Source organism: Marmota monax, unplaced genomic scaffold, assembly GCF_021218885.2.
Source record: "Marmota monax isolate L192 unplaced genomic scaffold, Marmota_monax_Labrador192_F-V1.1 WCK01_AAM20220418_F8-fsc00022, whole genome shotgun sequence".
Lineage (NCBI taxonomy): Eukaryota > Metazoa > Chordata > Mammalia > Rodentia > Sciuridae > Marmota > Marmota monax.
The window spans coordinates 4,409,791-4,429,893 of NW_026695215.1; the positions used below are offsets into that span (position 1 = coordinate 4,409,791).

The following is a 20,103-nucleotide window of genomic DNA, read 5'->3' on the forward strand; positions in this document are numbered from 1 at the left end:
TGGGAAGAATTCCTTTATTATATGATGAAAGTTGATAAAACTGGAAAAGGAAGCAAATATCCTTTCAACAAAAATTAAGTATGCCTGCCCAAAACAACCCAACAGCCCGTAGTTAACCTTTTCTTACTTTTCAAGCATTATGTACATCCTTCACGTTGGTAACCTTTTACTGTTTTGTTTTTCCTACAGCATATTAATCAAAACTTATTTAAATCAAATTTGATATTATACTTACAACAGCAATTGTTTTAATGTTTAAATGCCAACAGACACAACTTTGATCATCTGGGGAAATTTTCATTCAACTCAAAGAGGGGCACATATTTACAACTTAGTCTTCAGAGATTGCCTCTGGATCTCCTGCGTATTTGTTTCACCCTTTTCTACGAAAGTGTAAGCAACTAAGAAGTTCTCTGATTTTCAGCACGAAGGAGTGGTTGCTCATGCTGTCCTTCCACATTTCATAAGTTCTTCTGAATTTGTCATAATAACTGTCTTTTTTCAGGTTGAAATCTGCTCCAGTTGTTTCCAAGTAACTGTCTTTTTTCCATATTTTTCTCCAGGAGTCTTTGAATTTTTCCAAGTAACTTTCTTTTTCAGATTCTTCCTTCCATATTCCTACTCCTTTTCTTAAGGCTGTTAATTCGGCTTTAAGTAAGTTTCTGTGAATTTTCCAATAGGTGTTAGTGTCATGATTTAGCCCTTTCACAAGAACAGTTTTGCCCAGGCCTCTTCTCAAAATCTCTTCATTCAGATTCACACTAAAATATCTACCCTTGAATTAAAAAAAAAAAAATTTACAATTATTTAATAAAATTATTATTATCCCATAACATCAGATTTACCTTAAAATCAGTCATTCATCAATTTTAGTCCTCTAGGAAAAAAAAAAAAAAAGCCAAACTGTCTAACAAAAGGGTCAAGAACTTAAAATAGCTACTACTAAATTTGAGAATTATACAGAAGAAAACCTTGCTCAAAGTCAAGGTACTTCCTATATAAGATGGATTTCACAACTCCTTGGTCTCTAACCCAAAGAGGTGCAGCAGCAGCCAGGCATAGAACATACTTTCTTAGCTTAGTGGTGCTGTTTATGGGACGGTGGGGCAGGAAGCAGGAGTCTCGATGAAAGCAAGCAAAAGAAACTAAAGAAATTAAAAACAGTCCAGGCTCCGTGGTGCATGCCTGAAATTCCAGCTGCTTAGGAGACTGAGGCAGGAGAATCACAAGTTCAAAGCCAGCCTTAGAAACTTAATGTGAGAACCTATTTCAAAATAAAAAATAAGAAAGAATTGGGGATGTTTTCCTAAAGAAACTAGATAAATGGATTTCCTCCCCAGTAATTCATCATATGAAAGAGATCCTGTTTAGCAATTTTTATAGTCCTTGTGGGATTTTAATCTAATAAAATAATCTTACCATTAGACAAGTAATTCACAACTAAGTTCTTTTTTAAAAAAATATTTATTTTTTAGGTGTAGATGGACATAGCACAATGCCTTTTTTTTTTTTTAATGTGGTACTGAGGATGGAACCTGGGTCCCGCCCCACCTGTGCTAAGCAAGCGCTCTACTGCTGAGCCACAATCCCAGCCCCCACAATTAAGTTCTAAAAATGTGAAAACTCCAGATTTTAAACCAGGAAACATTTTATAAGACCATATAAAGAAATAAAGTAATATTTTCATCCATTCATTTATTTAGTCCTACTGGGGATAGAACCCAAGGGTGCTTACCACTGAGCTACATCCTCAGCTTTTTTTATTTTTGTTTATACTTTTTGGGGAGGTTACCAGGATTGAACTCAGGGGCACTTGACCACTGAGCCACATCCCCAGTCTTTTTTCCTTGTACTTTATTTAGAGAGGGTCTCACTGAGTTGCTTAGCACCTCACTTTTGCTGAGGCTGGCTTTGAACTTGTGATTCTCCTGCCTTAGCCTCCCAAGCTGCTGGGATTACAGGTGTGCATCACAGCGCCCAGCAGCCATTTAAAAATTTTTTAATTTGGAAGCAAGTCTCCCCAAATTGCTGAGGCTAGTCTTTGATCCTCCTGCCTCAGCCTGAGTATCTGGGATTATAGGCATGCACCACCACACCGGGTTTAAAATCATAATCCTTTTCCTCTGACTTTATTTCCTTGTTCTTGTTTGACATATTGTTATGGGCCAGGCCATATGGGCAATGACAGAACAGAATCCATTTTGCTCTGAGACTCTTCGTACAGAAGAAATGCTTCTCCCAGGGAAAGCCGTGCCTCTGTACCCATCAACTGTTGCTTAGCATGGCATGTTTGGCAACACAAAATGGCAATTCTTTTACAATGTGAAAGTGTTCTCTCTTCAATTCCCATTTTTCTTGGACAATGTACCCTGTCAGAGGTTGATTGTCTAGAGTTTAGTAACCATTCTATACTTGTACACAACTAGGGACGTTTTGGCCCATTCTTTTCTGCTTATGATTTTAGATCACATGACGTTTGTTTATAGTTTTGAATCATAGCAACAGCCACTTATGCTTTAACATGGTTTTGAACTATAAAAGGTGTACTCAAACCCCAGGAGGGGGTCAAAGGGAGTAGACTTGCAGCCTACCCCTTGGCCCACCAGCTGGTGGATCCAAACCGCCAACTGGTGAATAAAGTTTCCGTATCCTGGTTTAACACAGACTTGATTTATTGCAATCTTGCCTTAACAATGTCACATTAACAATGTCACATTATGTTATATGATAAAGGACTTTATTTATTTTTTAAATATGTTAAATACATATTTATATGATATAACTAACCAGTGAAATTAATGTTTTTATTTTTTTGTGGTGTTGGGGATTGAACTCAGGACCTTGTACATGCGAGGCAAGCATTCTACCAACTTAGCCTTTAAAACTAAGACACCCTGCTCTTCCCCCTGCCACTGCACTTCTCCCACTTCGTTTTCCCACACTCTCTCTCCAGTGAACACCCACAAGGGCAGGCTCTGAAAACAGTCAGAAATCAGTTTGAGTACAATTTTGTTTCTGTTTTTTAAAAAATATTAAGCCATAAACTTTTTTCTGCGTCGCTGTTCCTGGAATCCAAAGCTGCGCTGCTCGCAACTCAACTGAAGCTGGAGAGGCAGAGACCAGGGGAGGGAGACGGATCAGATCTGCATCTTCAGGGGGCCCAGAGACATGGGCAGTGGTAGAAGAGGGGAGGATACAGCAGGACATGAGACAGGAAGTGCACCTGCGTGCTGAGCTAGGCAGAGCTGGCCCAGGGCAGGTCACAGTTCCAGGTCCCGCCTTGCTGTGCTGCCCAGGCCTTGGGGCCAGTTCCTCGGTTTCCATTCTCAGCACAAGGAAACTTAACTGCAGAAAAACAATTTATCAGGGTATTGGGGAAACTGGACTTTTTTATTTTAAAGGACTCCGTGGTAGTTACAGTCTTCATAATTATAATTTTCTTTTTAAATTATACAATCATAATTATAATTTAACAGCTGAATGTCACTGAAGTGACCAAGGAGTAATAGCTAGCTTTGCCCATCAAAAGAAAGCATGTGTGGGGCGCGGTGGTACACGACTGTAATCCCAGCAGTTTGGGAGGCTGAGGCAAGAGGATTGCCAATTCAAAGCTGGCCTTAGCAAAAGTGAGGTCCTAAGCAACTCAATGAGACCCTCTCTCTGATTAAAGTACAAAATAGTGGCTCAGTGGTCGAGTGACCCTGAGTTCAATCCCCAGTATCCTGCAACTGCCCCCCACCCCTCGCCAAAAAAAAAGAAAAAGCATGTCACAGACCCTGGACAGGGGTTCGGCAGAGAGGAGGCTCCAGGACCCCCTTCCCACAAGGCTACGACCTGTTACACTGGTGAGAAAGCTCTGAGGAGCTCTTTAGAGGACTGGCCTCGGGCCAGAAACAGGACTTAAAATGCTTGGCTCTAGTGTCAAAAGACAGGGTACATGACATCTCCACCAACTGTGAAAACCACGAGAGACACCAGGCTGAAAGACTCCCTGGAGTCTGGGGGCCACAGAGGCAGGGCCTCCACGGGACTCAGCTGCAGCCAGGGAACCTGAGGGCACCGGAACACACTCAGGCTGTGCCAGAGGCAGCCTGCCCATGAGCAGCCACTGGACCCATGTCACAGACCCTGTGCGAAGCACACACATCTCGTCCTCCATGGCCGCACAGTTCCTGTCACACAGCACCTGTCCTCAACTCAAGAGTAGCTTCCTCAGGACAGAATTTTTACTCTCTTGTAATAAATCAGCTCTGCCGGCTCAACATAAGCCCCCATTTTTCCCTTCCTTCTTCGAAGGCTGACTCAGAGCTGACCAAGGCTGTGTTTCCAAACTGCAATTCCTAAGGCCCCAGATGACAGCGTTTTCACTTGTGCAGCTTCTGAGTTTCCACCGCTCGACAAGGCAGGGAACTGGACCAGACTGAGCAGTGCTGGCCTGCAGAAGCACCGCATGTCCCCCAGCTGTGACACCGGCCACTCAGCATGGTGACCTGAGGCACTGCACATCTGCGAAGGTGTAAATACTCTCAATTACCAAGGCCAATGTCACTAATGATTCAAAGGGTGCCTTTAGAAATAAATTTCCATTTTTTCAATAACGAACATAAAACAGACACATAACAAACATTGGTAACATTTATATGTGAAACAGCTGGCACTCGATGTGTGGTCACTATTCACAACAGCTCAAAAAACCAAAATGCTGAGTCCCGTTCATATTGAAAGTAACAGTTAATTACTTACATATGGATAATAAGCACAGAAGATTGCTAGTTACTGCTCATACTTCTTACCTTATTTACTAAGAGGTAGCAGAAGAGTGTCTCGTCCTCCCTCCCAAGCAACTGGAACCACAGCAGCTGGGAAGGCAGCAATTCCTCTTGCAGCCACAGCCTCCCGGGCTCCGTGAGCGCCACTCCCGCCAGCCTCACCAGCAAGAGGCCCTGGGGCTCCTCTGAGCAGGCCAGGAAGAGGAGAGTAGGGTTAGGAACAGGGCTGCAAAAGCAAGTCCCACAGCTGTCTGCCCCACCCCCAGAGAAACTCCAAACACTGTCCTATCTATAAATACTCTAATTTCAGGTTCACCTAGTTTTATGTTCAAGTTTTCTTTCAGAACAATACAAATGTATAACAGATGGAGGAATTTTAAAAACCATTCCAGAAAGCTCCAGGGTAGGAGGAGATTTAAACCACTTAACCATCTTCTTCAACCTTCTGGAGGCATTTCTACAGATATGCACATAAAGCTAGATAAGGGCATGCGTTCAGTAACACAGGCTGCTGCTACCCCAGCACTGTAAAAACAGCTTCATCATTGATAAGGGTTTAGCTACAAGGGCTGGAGTACTGATCTGTATCAACATTATTATAACCTTTTCATATTTTGCAAAACTGACTTCCAATCAGAATTTTGTCAATTTATATTCAGTATGAAGATCTATTTATCCAAACCCTTCATAAACTTTTAACCGATTTAACTTTAATAACAAAATGTATTTATCTGTTATTTATTTATTTTTAGATGACAGGTTCTCACTGTTGCCCTGGCTGGCCTCCAGCTCTGGGCTCAAGACCCTACTGACACAGCCTCCCCAGTGCTGGAAATACAGGCATGCACCACCATGCCCTGCTTAGAATTTTATTTTAAGAAAAAAGTTTGTAATTTTCCAAAAAGGAATTTTAAAAAATTTAGTGTCTTTAAAAAAAAGAAGAAATTATATATTTAACATTTATAGATCACTTATAAAGTGATTGAAAGTAGAAAGTTCTGCTCATCTAATTTCTAGGGGAAAAATACTATTTGCATTCAAGAAGAACCCTGTTATGTGACACTGGACATACATTCTCCTTCAAACATGGGCATCTTAAAACTGTCACCTTGGGTTTCAGCTAGAGAAACATCAAAAGGTGTAGGAAAGAGAATGTACCCTTTGCAAAAGCCTGTGATACGGTAAATATAACAATTAAATTAAAGTAGAACATGCAATGAAAGATGAGATGGCACCCAATGAGCAAGAGAAGCCTAAACACTCCGAGGTCTCCTCCAACCCCCTCAGAAGCCACCACCACCAGCCACCTTCCTGTAAAAGACCCCACAATGTGAGACCAGAGCAGGAAGTGAATGGTCTGACTCAAATTCCAACTAGACCTTGAGTCTTCATGCCTAAGTCCTCCCTTGGTAAAGGTCACTGAGTTCCCTCGAACAAGGAAATTCCCTGTTGAGCATTTAAAATATGAAGTGGTCAATAAGAACTGAACAAGAAATCTTCCAGAAGCAAATCTATGCATTAGGTAAGACAGACCCACAGTACGGTTCCACCAAGACATTGGAGTTTTTTTGGAAAAGCAAGCGTTACTTTTACAAGTCTATGATTTCTAATCCATTACTTTTGAGTTTTGTTTTTGTGATGTGAACCCTTCCATCTTCTCAGCCCTTCAACAAATCTTTTCTGCAAGCATTTTTTAAAAAGCCCAGTGCGTACTGGGTGGGATGACAAGAAGATGCTGAGGCCACTGAGCAGGTTGAAGGTGGGACCAGGTCTTGGGAGCGAACACAGAAACAGGGAAGGAGCAGGAAGTATGTCAAGTAAAGGAAAGACCAAGGGGAGGCTGCCACCAAGGAGTCTCCGCACTTCTGCTTCCAGAGATGGGTAGGAAGCTTTGTGATTAAATATTTTTAATTTCTGGAAAAACAGCACATGATGTAAAAATGGATTTGTTGTAAATAATCTCACAGTTATACAACAACTGTGTACAACTGCTACACAGTTATAATAGTATAAATGAATCCATGACAACAACTTGACAAGACAGGAGTCTCACCTTGGTGTCATGTACTCATGTCAATTTTTTTTTTTAAAAAAAACACCAATGCTAAGAGAAGCTGTGGATAGTTTCCTTACAGCACTGCAGGTTTTGTGATCATGGGAGGAGGCTGCCCATTGCATACTGAGGCCACACAGGAAAGGAGGCAAGCACTAAATATCTGCTGGAGGGACCAAGCATCCCAAAGGGTTCAGTTTGTGAAATATTATATATTTGTTTGTTAAAGTTCTAATTATTAGCGCATGTCAACTGCACAGCATACTGGGTTTTGTTATGACGACTTCATCCATGCCCAGACCATACTTGGGTCCCACTGCCCTTCTCCCTCTCTTTTCCTCCCTCCCTCCCTCCCGCTGGGTCCTTTCATTCCCTGGAAGCCTCCCTTCTGCTTTGCTTCAAAGATTTGAAGCTGAGTATGTGTTTGCTCCTCCTCATTCACATACATCAAGGAAAAGATCACAGCAATGGGGGACAGAAGAGTCGTGAGGAAGGGGTCCTGGCCGTCTTCTAAGTCCCTGTTGGGCAGAGGTGGAAACCATAACTAGGAACAAAGGCAGGGTGTGTCCCCCAGGCCAGGCACCTCTGCACTGGAACCAAACCTGGGACAACGGCCTCAGGATCAGGGCCTGGGTCGCATCCTCACAACATGTCCACAGCCCATTTCTACCACACAGGCCACACAGAACAAGCAGGGAAAGCAGCAAACACTCAACCATGGGGCCACAGCCCAGCTTTAGAGGAAGAAGAAGATGCTCCAGTGTCTCATATTCAAAATGTGTTGGAACTTCCTAGTTCCAACACCAACTTATACGTAACTAGGTTTCACTTCTGAAAATGCAAAATGATCTTTCTTATTTGAGCAAGCAATATACGTCGGTCCCCCAAACAGGAATTAGTGTTACCATAAGAGACAGGTGGTTGGCATCTATTGGGAGGTGGAACACATGTGTCTGTTTCCTTAATTTGTACTGGCTACACCCGGACCTCTGGACAGAGCCACTGAAAATGTTTTCTGGCTTATTTCATCCATTATTAGCTAGATGGCTGTTATGCAGGACATTTAATTTTGCTTCAGGTTGGGAATGGAAGATCCCCAAAGGCCTCTAGCTTGCTGCTATCAGGAGGTGGCAGCCTTTAAGAGCGGGGGGTCTGGTGGGAGGAGGTTAGGCCATGGGGCAGGTCTTACACACACACACACACACACACACACACACACCCCTGTGTGGGGTGGAACTCAGCTTGGAGCAGGCAGACAGGTGCTCTGCCACTCGGCTACATCCCCTTGCAGTGTGGGAAGGTGACTGATGCCAGTCTCCACAGAAAATACTAAAAACACATAGGGAGGAAATCAGTTGGGCATTGGGGTTTCCCAGGCCCCTTTAATCTCTAACGTTCTGGTTCTGTGCACTGAGTCACAGAGACACACTATGATTTGTGTAAGACCCACTGACAACACTGAGCACTTATGCCCCTGCAAGGCCACGACGGATCCTGGCATGAACGTCACCCCTGCTGTCAGGCCCGGCACAGGCAGGCAAACAAAGGGAAGGGGCCTGGTTCCCAGAGCCAGGCTGTTCCAGAACTGCACGGCACTGCCTGGGGACACAGGAGCCTTGCTCAGAGCTGAGAACCTTTGGGCCTCCTTCAGGCAAGACCCCCTCCAGCTGTGCACATTTCCTCTGGCTCACTGAAAGAACTGAGGTGTGAGGTATGTTCAGGGCAAATAATTCATCTTATTCCCCTAGCTGAACCTCAACAACAGAGTTTAAGTAAAAAAGAAAACATTTTTCTTCATGAAATTAAAATAGTACTAAGATCTTTAAGTAGAACTAAATTAATTCACTTGACAAATTTTACCAGTTCTCTCTAATAGTCTTTTTCTAGTGCCTGAATATCAAGATAATAGGAGAAGGTTCTGCCCATCAGGGGCTTATAGTTCAGTGGTACATAAACCTCATCCCATAATAACTACAGGAAAAGGTGAGTGTCATATTGCATTTGTCATAGCAAACACGGTAGAGGCCAGCTCCAATAGAGGACAGCTCCACAGGGAGTTAAAACGGTTTCCCAAAGGTGCACAGGGACCTGGCTCATGCCCACCCCAAAGGCCCCCCTGGTTCCTCTCACTCCCTCCTCCCTGTGCCTCAGCCAGGTCAGGCACCTTATCAAAACTTCAAGCTGATGCCCTCTGCCCTGGTGGCATCCCTCAGGTTCTTCAGTGCTCCTCCTCAGGGGGCCTTCTTGTCTCCTCTGTCCTATAGCTGCCCCTGTCCCCACGGCCCCCAGGACCTGTTCCGTTCCTTCACAGGGCCTAGGACAGCCTTTCCTGTCATCCACTGTCTTCCACCAGGACCACCAGCACCCAGAGCACCAAGGCTGGGCGGCCAGGTTTGCTTCCTGGGCATGTATAGAACTCAGCCCAGACCCAGCAGATGGCCAGCACATGTGGAGTGAAGAGCCCAGTCCCTGAAAGACTGTGGAGTTCATAAAAAGAGAAGGAAGAGAAGAAGGAAACCTGGAGCCAAAGAAAGAGTTCCTCACCTCAGGCCAGGGTTTGGACGTTCTCTCATGGGCCACGGAGGATAATAGGAACTAAAATGACATTTTTTGCTATTTTCTAAATACCACCTAGTTATTTCACATAATAGTAATAACTGCAATAATTATTTGGTTTGTTCTTGCATCTTACTTACTTCTCCATGAAGATATGAGAGGCAAAGTAATAGGAATATGTTCAATTTCTAAACCATCCTCAGTTATCCGGTGTAATCGTCCTCGGAGTTTAACATGCTTTCTTATAAATTCTACTGGGATATCTGAAGAGTGTGTAAACTTTGATGTCTGTTGATTTAGAAAGAGAAAAACACAATTTTTTATTATCATTTTAATTTAAAATTCAAAAGTGTGAAATTACCATTTAAATATTTAACAAGAAGACATATTGAAAAATTTAAATTTAGTTCTTAATTTCATATTAATACTGAGGCATGATTTAATTAAAAGTGTGCAAAGAAACATCAGAACTCCCTGTTCACTATTTTTCTCTTTCAAACTACTGTATATGAGACATTACCCCTAAAACCTAAACACGGCTATGTCAAATTAAATTATACAAGACCCTTAACCAACAACACTTCTCACTTAAAAGCCAAAGTTTTTTGTTTTTTGTTTTAAAAGGAAAAAAAGGCCAACATTAGGAATCTACCTCCATCCCTACCACCAAGGGGAAGTCTGGGGTGGTGGACACTTCTACATTCCCGATGTAAAAGCCTCATTCACCATCATGACTAGTTAGGGACCTCGCCTGACAGAAGGATATGTTAGAACCCAGCTTCCTAAGACGGTGAAGCAGAGCCAATGTCTTTGAAAAATAAGAATAATGCGGCAGAGAAGTCCAGAGTGTGGAGCATTGTGACAGATAAATTAGGTGTTTGCCTACCAAACCAATGGCTTGAGGGAATAGGGGTTATGCGTGCATGTGCGTGTGTGTGTGTGTTATAAACAAAAGAGACTTAAGAAATACAATAAATACAATATATGGAACCTTGGGATTCTGATTTGGACAGACATCCATTTTTATTTTATTTTTGGTACGAGGAACTTATTTTGGGTACTAGGTATCAGTGGCACTTAATCACTGAGCCACATCCCTAACCCTTTTTATTTTTTGTTTTGAGGTAGGGACTCAGTTGCTGAAAGCCTCATTAAGTTGCCGAGGCTGCCCTTGAACTTTCGATCATCCTGCATCAGCCTCCTGAGTTGCTCGGATTACAGGCATGTGCTACCATTCTTGGCTAGATCATCTATTTTAAAAAGACACCATGTGACAATTAAGGAAATCTGGATATGTGCTGGACTAGGTACTGGATACTAAGAGATTACTGCTAGTTTTATTAGGTCATAATATTATAGGGTGAACTGGCATTATGAATCTTGATGCAATAAAACAGAAAGTACACACCACCACCAAAGTATATACATTGAATTTAATAAGGAAACAGACAAATCCAGAACATCAGACATTCTACAAGACAACAAGCATGAACTCCAAAACGTCAGTATCATGAGACAAAAACTGAAAGAAAAGCAAGGGGGAGTAATATTCTAGAATCAGAGACTAATGAGACAGAATTGGTTACAATGTATGATTCTTTTTTTTGGTGTTACTGGAGATTGAACCCAGGGTTTGTGCATGCAAGGCAAGCACTCTACCAACTAAGCTATACTTCCAGCCCACATGTATGATTCTTTACCAAATTTTGGATTTGGACAATGCAATAATTAAGGACTTTTTGAGAAAATCAGAGTATGAACTGTATTTTAGAAAATATCATGACAAGAATGTTAAATGTACGAAAAGTGATGACGTCAATGTGCACACAGGAGAGCATCCTTGTTGTTAGGAAGTACATTGAGAAGAGGTCCTGGGTACAGCCACACTTGTTTCCAAATGGTTTTGCAGAGGGAGAGAGAACAGCTGTGGAAAAACATTACTAAGTGGTGAATCTAGATCAAACATAAATGAATGTTATAAAATTTGCAGGTAAATGGATGGCGTTGGAAAAGATAATGCTAAGTGAAGTTAGCCAATCCCCTCCCCCCAAAAAAATGCCGAATGTTTTCTCTGATATAAGGAGGCTGACTCATAGTGGGGTAGGGAGGGGGAGCATCGGAGGAATAGACGAATTCTAGATAGGGCAGAGAGGTGGGAGGCAGAGGGGTGGGAGGGAAAGGGAAGAGAGAGGGGGTTAGCAAGGATGGTGGAATGTGATGGACATTGTTATCCAAAGTACATGTATGAAGACACAAATTGGGTGTCAACATAGTTTATATACAACCAGAGATATGAAAAATTGTGCTGTATATGTGTAATAAGAATTGTAATGCAAAAAAGTACATGTATGAAGACATGAATTGGCGTGAACATTCTTTATGAAAGAAACATTCTTTATGAAAAATTGTGCTCTATATGTGTATTAAGAATTGTAATGATTGGCTAGCTTCACTTAGCATAATCTGCTCTAATGCCATCCATTTCCCTGCAAATTCCATGATTTTGTCATTTTTTAGTGCAAGTATGGCAATATGTAAAACAGTGGATGTGTAACCGATGTGATTCTGCAATCTGTATACGGGGTAAAAATGGGAGTTCATAACCCACTTGAATCAAATGTATGAAATATGATATATCAAGAGCTTTGTAATGTTTTGAACAACCAATAATAAAAATTAAAATAAACTATCTTTAAAAAGCAAAAAAAAAATTGTAATGCATTCTGCTGTTGTGTATTTAAAAAAATAAAATCAATTTAAAAAAAAAAAGAAGCAGGGAGGAAACAGATTCTAGATCTACTGTCAATATTCACTTGAGAAGGTGGAATATGCAGAATATAAATAAGAGGGAAAGTATTAAATCAAACCAGAGTCTGGGTCTCCTGACACGGTTGCCTATGACATGAAAATGGGGGACACCATGGTGGGTCAGATGTCACCACATCAGACAGCTCTCAGGATGGGACATCACTCAGGGACTGCAATGGGCAGGAGCACTCGGGAAACAAGCTGTGGAACTCTGACGAGGGTCCTCTCCAGTCTGATACAGCCACCAACCACCTGAGTGCCTCATCAGGACCCAGCATCAGGACCCAGCATCAGGATGGCAGGGACGTAACACCAGAGGCCCAGTAAGTGTTCAGAGGGCTCTCAGCAACCAGAATGGCCCAAAATATGAATGTCTGCCCTGCAACTAATGAAGAAGGAGCAAGGATTAATTTATAGCAGAAAATGTAAAAAAGCTTTGGAGGTTTTAGGAACTGTGAACTCAAAATGAGGAAGTGTGATAAAGATGGCAAAATAGAAAACATAAAAAAAAAAAATGTGCAACCCACTCCCTTCTTCCAAAATAAAGACTTTCAACCTGGGGCACCATCATTAGAAATAGGACCCAGAACAAGAGAAGACAGAATGAATTCCCTAAATCAGCCCTCTGGTCAAGGCTTTGACAGACCAGAACAAGGCCAAAGGGGAGGGAAAAGAGCCAGAAGCCACATCAGTAGAGAACCAAGAGCATCTTGCCCAGGGAGCACAAGAAAGGGGCAGAGAGGCCTTAAAGACATCTTCAAGAACCTGCCTCTCAACTCTGAGGGGTCGCTGCTACAGGACATAGGACTACAATCAAACAAGCCTCAGGTTTGGACTTTAGAACTCACAGAGGAGCAGAGGGAGGGAAGAGAAACGAGGCTCTGTGTTCCTGCTCTCAAGGAGCTCACCTTCCACGTGAGAAAGACCCTAGGCCTCTGCTCCTCTGGATCCTGCAGCAGGAGGAAGCTCAAGGCTGAGCTGCTGGGACACGCCCTACACCAAACAGCCAGGGAACAGCATCGAGCAAGATACAACCAGGCTCAAGCTTAGGTAAAGGATCCATGGTAAGGGGCTAAAAGGAAAAGACCCAAAGTACAGGGACACATGACACGGGAGGACACCTTGAAAGGAAATGAGTCCTGAACCTGTGATAAACACTGCCAGTCTCCTGAAAAGGCAGAAAGGAAATGCGGTGTCTGAGCTTCAGACACTGAAGGAGATGTCCTGAGGACAAATGGAGAAAGCTGGAAGCTTCCCACAGAAAGAAAATGCAAGGGTTTCAAATTCAAGAAGACACACACTTGAAATCCAGCTATGAGGGATGATCTTCTCTAAGTATCCATGCAGCTCCTCATCTACCTGGGTACCAAGTACAAGACTACCTTGTTCACAGGACCATCATCAGCATTAAATGAAACTATGTACACAAAACGTTGGAAGTTCTAGCCACAGCAATCAGGCAAGGAAAAGAAATATGCCAAATAGAAGTAGCGACAGTGGGCCTCCTTGCCCTGTTCCTGATCTAAGAGGAAAAGCTCTTGGTCTTTTACCACTGTGTATGATGTTCATGGTGTGGCTTTTACGTTTTCTATTCCTAGCTGTTGGGTGCTTTTTCACCTATTTTTTTCCCTCACAGTCAACTAATGTGGTGTATTATGTTGACTGATCTTTGTATGTTGAACCATCTTTACATTCCAGGAATAAATCCCACTTGGTTAGGATGCATAATCCTTTTAGTATAAGGTAGGAGTTGGTTTGCTAGCATTCAGTTCAGGATATTTTTGCATAAGGTTCACAAGGAATATTGGTCTGTGGTTTTTTTCTTTGGCTTTTGGATCAGCGGAATGCTAGCTTCAAAGACTGGTTAACAAGTATTTATCCTCTTGAATTCTGGGGAAAAGTTTGAGAAGGTTTGCTTAGTTCTTTAAATGTCTGCTAGAATTCAACAGTGAAGCCAACAAGAACAGTGCTTTTCTTTCTTGGGAGATTTGTGATTACTCATTTAACCTTACTATATAGGTCTATTCGGATTTTCTATTTCTTCATGATTCAGTCTTTGAGTTTCTAGGAATTTATTCATTTCATGTACATTACCCAATTTGATGTATCATATTACTCTATTTTGTGTGTGTGCGTGTGTGTGTGATTTTTTGGGATTGAACCCAGGGCCCTGTGCATGCTATGCAAGCACTCTACTACTGAGCCACATCCCCAGCTCCACAGTACTCTCTTATAGTCCTTATTTCTGTAGAATTGGTAGTAATATACCCACTTTCATTTGACCTTAGTCATTCGAGTCTATTTTCTTTTTTCTTAGTCCACCTACAAAAATTAATTAAAATGGATTAAAGATCGAAATAGAACACCTAAAACTTCAAAACTCTTAAAACAAAATATAGGACAAAAAGGTTAGTGACATTGAATTGGCAATGATTTATCTCAGATGTGACTCCAAAGGCACAGGCGATACAGGAAAAAACAGACCAGATTTCATGAAAAATTTAAAACTCCCCTGGATGGATGCTGTCAAGAGTGAAAAAACAGTCTACAGAAGGGAAGGGAATATTTGCAAATCAAATACCAAGTAAGGGATGAATATTCAGAAAATATGTAAAACTCCTAAAACTCAACAACAAAAACCAAGCAACTGGATTAAAAAATGGGCAAAAAGCATAAACACTTCTGAAAGAAGATATATGAAAGCCAAAAAACCCATGAAAACATGTTCAACAACACTAGGGAAATGCAAATATCACCAGGGAAATGCAAATGAAAATCAAAACCACAGTAAAAAAAAAAAAAAATCACTGGTACCCATTTGATCAGCTCCTATCCAAACAGCAGAAAATAACAAGTATTGATGAGACTGTACAGGAATGGAAACCCTCATGCACAGCTGGTGGGGACGTAAAATAACGCAGCCACTACAGGAAACAGAATGGCAGTTCCTCCAAAAATTAAAAATACAATTGACATATGATCCAGCAAATTCACTTCGGTGTACAGACCCAAAAGAATTGAAAGCAGGATCTCAAAGAGATATTTGTACATTGTTGGTCAAAGCAGCATTAATCACAATAGCTAAAATGTTGCAGCAATCCGGTGCCCATCAACAGAGGAATGTGGTACACACATATACCACAGAAGATGAGAAGTCTTAAAAAATTTTAATACATGCTACGATATGGATGAAGACAGAGAACATAATGCTCAGTAAATTAAGACAATCTAAAAGAAAAAGAAACCCCCCAAACAGTCTGGTTCCACTTATAAGAGGTCCTAGATTAGTAAAATCATAAATAGAAAGAGGATGATGGTCGCCAGGGGTTGGGGGCCAGGGGAAGGGGAGCTATTGTTTTATGGGTATAGAGTTTCGGTTTTGCAAGATGAAGAAGTTCTAAAGAAGTGATGATGATCACACACAATACGAAGGTACTTAATACCCCTGAACTTTCTGTGCATTTAGAAGTGATTAAGATATAAATTATCTTACCACAATTAAAAAAAAAAAACTGAAAAAAATATACTTGTCAATCTGGACTTAGATTGTGAGAGCTGTAACCTAATCAGTCCATCCTAGTTTGAATGAACTGTCTGGGTGGTGACTGTAGGCACGTGGGGTATGGCTGGAGGACGTAGGTCACTAGGGGCTTCCCTGTGGTCCCTTCCCCCACTCTCTGCTTCCCAGCTACCATGAACAGATTAGCACTCCTCCACCAAGTCCTTTCACCATGATGGTATGCCTCACCTTGGGCCCAGAGCAATGGTGGTAACCTACCATGAACTGAACCTCTGAAACCATGAGCCAAAATTAACTTAGGTCACAGTGATGAAAGGTTGACCAATACAAATGATCAAATGGATTTCCACCATGTCTATGATTAAAGCATGGTCAAAAGGGCCAAAATGACAACAAAAATTTTAAAAAAATATTTAATTTTTTAGTTTTAGGTGGACACAATATCTTTATTTTACATTTATTGGGTGCTGAGGATCAAATCCAGTGCCTCGTGCATGCTAGGCAAGAGCTCTACCACTGAGCCACAACCCCAGCACCCCTGTCAACAAAATTAAAAAAAAAAAAGATCTGAAAGCATGAATTATTTTCTACAGTTTAAATATGCCAAGGGACATAATTAAACTGTAGAAAATGCTTTTTAAGATATTTCACAGTGTCTGGAATGCAAATTTAGTAATTATAACATTTTAACAAACTAATCCTTTTTTCTCTCTCTCTCTCTTTTTTTTTTTTTTTTTTTTTGGTTGGGGAGATTGAATGCTCTATCAGTGAGCCACATCCCCAGACATTTTTATTTTTTATTTTGAGACAGGGTCTCACTAAGTTGCTTAGGGCCTTGCTAAGTTGCTGAGGTTGGTCTTAAACTTGCTATCCTCTGGCCTCAGCCTCCCAAGCCGCTGGGATTACAGGTGTGTGCTGCCATACCTGGCTCAGATTCATATGTAAGTGCAAGAGAAGTGATTAAGGAAATGCAGGCTACAGTTGCTTTCTGTAAAATCCTGTGCATATTACTTTTACACCAAGATCTTAAAATTTGCCCACTGTTGTAAAATACTATTTAAAAGCTTCCAATACAAGTAACAAAACGATACACCACTTGAGATAAAAACTATTTAAAGTGAGAATAAATCGCCTATTGTCTTTTTTTCATTTTTCAACTCACCAGTCGAACACTTCTAACAAATAATATTATTCCAGCTATGGCCATTCCAGTGCTGATGTTCTATGGAAAAGAGATTTAATGATTAATTCTCAGTAATTCTCAGTCACAATAGTGAAGGTGCTAATTAAGAGGGAAAACTGTGCAAATAATGCACATCCTCCCAGTGATGGCCCATTTCTTCCCAAAACTCTGTCCACCCTTACTCTCCGTCTTTTTGCAGCTCGCATGGTAACTTGATAGTATTACTTCACCCATCAATTCCTGGAATCATGAAGGGTCTAATACTTCTGTTCTATGCCCACCATTGTGAGCATAACCTTGCATTCATGTGAGAATTTAACTATTTGGTAGGAAAACCTTAACACTGAGACATTAAAATACAGCATCTTGACAAAGACATGTGGGTAAATGATAGGGAAAACTTAGTGATGCTTTTTTTTTTCATTTTTAAGACCTTTATTTATTTTTATATGGTGCTGAGGATTGAACCCAGTGCCTCACACATGCTAGGCAAGCACTCTACCACTGAGCTACAACCCTAGCCCAGTAACGCTTTTAAATTGATTCATTTAAACTGAAGTAGATCTAAAGGACTTCAATATAAAAAAAAAAATAGGTGAGCGCGCTACCACTTGAGCCACATCCCCAGCCCGGGATGAGGGGAAAAGGAAAAAAAAAAAACGAGAGAAATGAATTACAGTAGATGGGGTAGAGAGAGAAGATGGGAGGGGAGGGGAGGGGAGGGGAGGGGAGGGGGGATAGTAGAGGATAGGAAAGGCAGCAGAATGAAACATACACTAGTATGGCAGTATGTAAAAAAGTGGATGTGTAGCCCATGTGAATCTGCAATTTGTATATGGGGTAAAAATGGAAGTTCATAATCCGCGTGAATCAAATGTATGAAATATGATATGTCAAGAGCTTTGTAATGTTTTGAACAACTAATAATAAAAAAAAATTTTAATAAAAAAAAATAGGAATATAGACTGCCTCAAAAAGAGTGAGAGTCTAACATACTGTTTTTTCAATAACTAGGTGCATAGTAAAAGAGAATAAAAATATTCACAGGGGACAGTTTGGACTAACTTAACCTATGTGCTAACTCAATAGTTCTGAGGCAATCTGTGTGCGTGCAGCCCAGGACCTTGCACATGCTAAGCACACACGTGATCACTGAGCCTCTCTCCCATCCCATCCCTGAGGCCAATTTTTAATTTGAAATAATCACGCATCTATTCCCACTGAACCGCAAGAGGCAAGGCCTCATGGATTGACATATATCAGATCCACTCACGGAGGCTAAGTACATTTATCTAGCACTTAATAAGTGGCAGTCTGAGCACTGGGCTGCCCCAGGACTGTAGACAGACATGGCCCACGCTGCCTGGCTGGGCAGCCATCCTAAAGCTCAATCATTCAACTTCTCCCCAGAATTTTTAAGTTAATCATTCCTTCTAAAACCAGCTCTCATTCCTTCCCTTCCTTGGGCAGCCTAGTTTATCTGGGTTCCTATCCCCACCGCTCCTCCTCCTCAGCCTCTCCTGACCACTTTTCTCTCCCCAAACGTCAGGCCCCAGGACTCTTCTGTGGCTTTTATCACTTGCTCCAGGGTGTCTTTCAAGGCCAGAGGGTCAGGTCCCATCCGCACAGATGTGGGACACCTGCAGAATCGTAAACGGAGCGACAAACAGACCAACTACGATAACTAAAAATAAAAAGTGTGTGTGTGTGTGTGTGTGTGTGTGTGTGGTGATTTAGAAAGTTCTATTCTTTGGAGAAAAAGTAATAGGTGAATAGTTACAGCGTTTGAGAAACTATACTCCATATCTATAAGAAAAATCACAGAAAGGCCCGGGGCCGGGACTGGGGCTGAGCGGCAGCACACCTGCCTGGCATGTGTGATGAGGCACCGGGTTCCACTCTCAGCACCGCGTTTAAATGAATTTAAAAAATAAAGGTTTATCAAAAATATATTTTTCATATATATATTATATTATATTATATTATATGAAAAAGAAAAACCACAAAAAGGCCGTGATTCCCCCACTCTGCGGCGCGCGCGGCCCAGGGTGGCGACCAGAGCTCGGAGGGACGGTGGCCAGAGCTGGGAGGACCCCGGCCAGGCCTCAGCCGCCGGCTGCGCAGCCCCCGCCCCCTCTGCGCGCCAGCCTGAGCGCGCTCCCGGGCAGCAGAGGGCGGGGAGGAGGCGCTATGCAGGAATCGCGGGGCGCCCTGGCCTCCCCAGCTCGGCGGCCATCGCTCCAGGCCCGGTGGCTGTGGCTGCCCGCGTCCCCGTCCCCAGTCCCCAGCCAAATCGCGTACCAGCCCAGCCCTCCCCGCGCCCGACTTCCCCACGCAGGCCCCGCGCTCCCGACCGCGCCGCGGCACCTGGACTAGGCGCAGGTGGTTGTCCGCCCATTGAGAGACCCGCGCCACCGCGTTGGGCGCCGCTGCGTCGGGCGGCTCAGGCGGCTCAGGCGGCTGTGATGCGACACCCGCGGACTGCCCCGCCATGTCGCTGCCGCTCGCTGTGCTCCTGGGCCGCGGCAGGGGGCGCGCGCGGGCGGGTCCCTCTGGGGCCAAGGTGCTCCTGGGCGGCGGCTGGGGGCGCGCGCGGGCGGAACGCTCCTCACAAGCCTGGAGCAGGGTCCGCATTTTCCCAGGCCCTGGGGACAGGGGTGAGCAAGCATTCCTGACGCCCAGCAGAGGTGACAATTTGTGACTTCAGTTAAACCTACCGCTGGTTTCCGCAGGTGCCGGCAGGAAAGGAAGTTGAAGCACTTAATTCCTTCCACAGCCCCCCAATATAACCACATACATATTTCTTGTATTTGAATTGTGCTTGACATGACAAACCCATCCATAAAAGGAAAACTGAAAAATTAGGTGTCACCAAAATTTAAAACTTTAGCTCTGTGAAAGACCCTCATAAGTGGCATAATTAAAAGAAAATGTGTGTGTGTGTATATATATATAAATATATATATATACACACATACATACATATACATATATACACATACCATAAATATAGGCAAACCACATTTCTAATAAAGGACTCATTTAGAATATTGAAAGCACTCTATGTCCAATAGTAAAACAGCAAAAATGCAATTAGAGTAAGAGCAAAAGCCCTTGTAGTGGCACCCCCTTTCTCCACAGAAAATCTTAACTGGGCTTCTCCAGAAATCTTCACCATGGCTGATTTTAGGACTGTCAACAAAAGAGTCTCTAC

General features: G+C 42.6%; 1 protein-coding gene across 1 annotated transcript; it reads right to left on the reverse strand.

Moving 5' to 3' along the window:
- On the reverse strand, positions 1–19,402 carry CUNH3orf33 (chromosome unknown C3orf33 homolog). The gene is made up of 5 exons (XM_046431256.1): positions 19,257–19,402; positions 16,869–16,928; positions 9,519–9,666; positions 4,794–4,954; positions 1–775 (listed from the first exon to the last, which is right to left on the reverse strand). Exons 1-5 carry the CDS (start codon positions 19,380–19,382, stop codon positions 374–376), a joined length of 897 nt encoding a protein of 298 aa, XP_046287212.1. The 5' UTR covers positions 19,383–19,402; the 3' UTR covers positions 1–373.
- Positions 19,403–20,103: the final 701 nt, after the last annotated feature.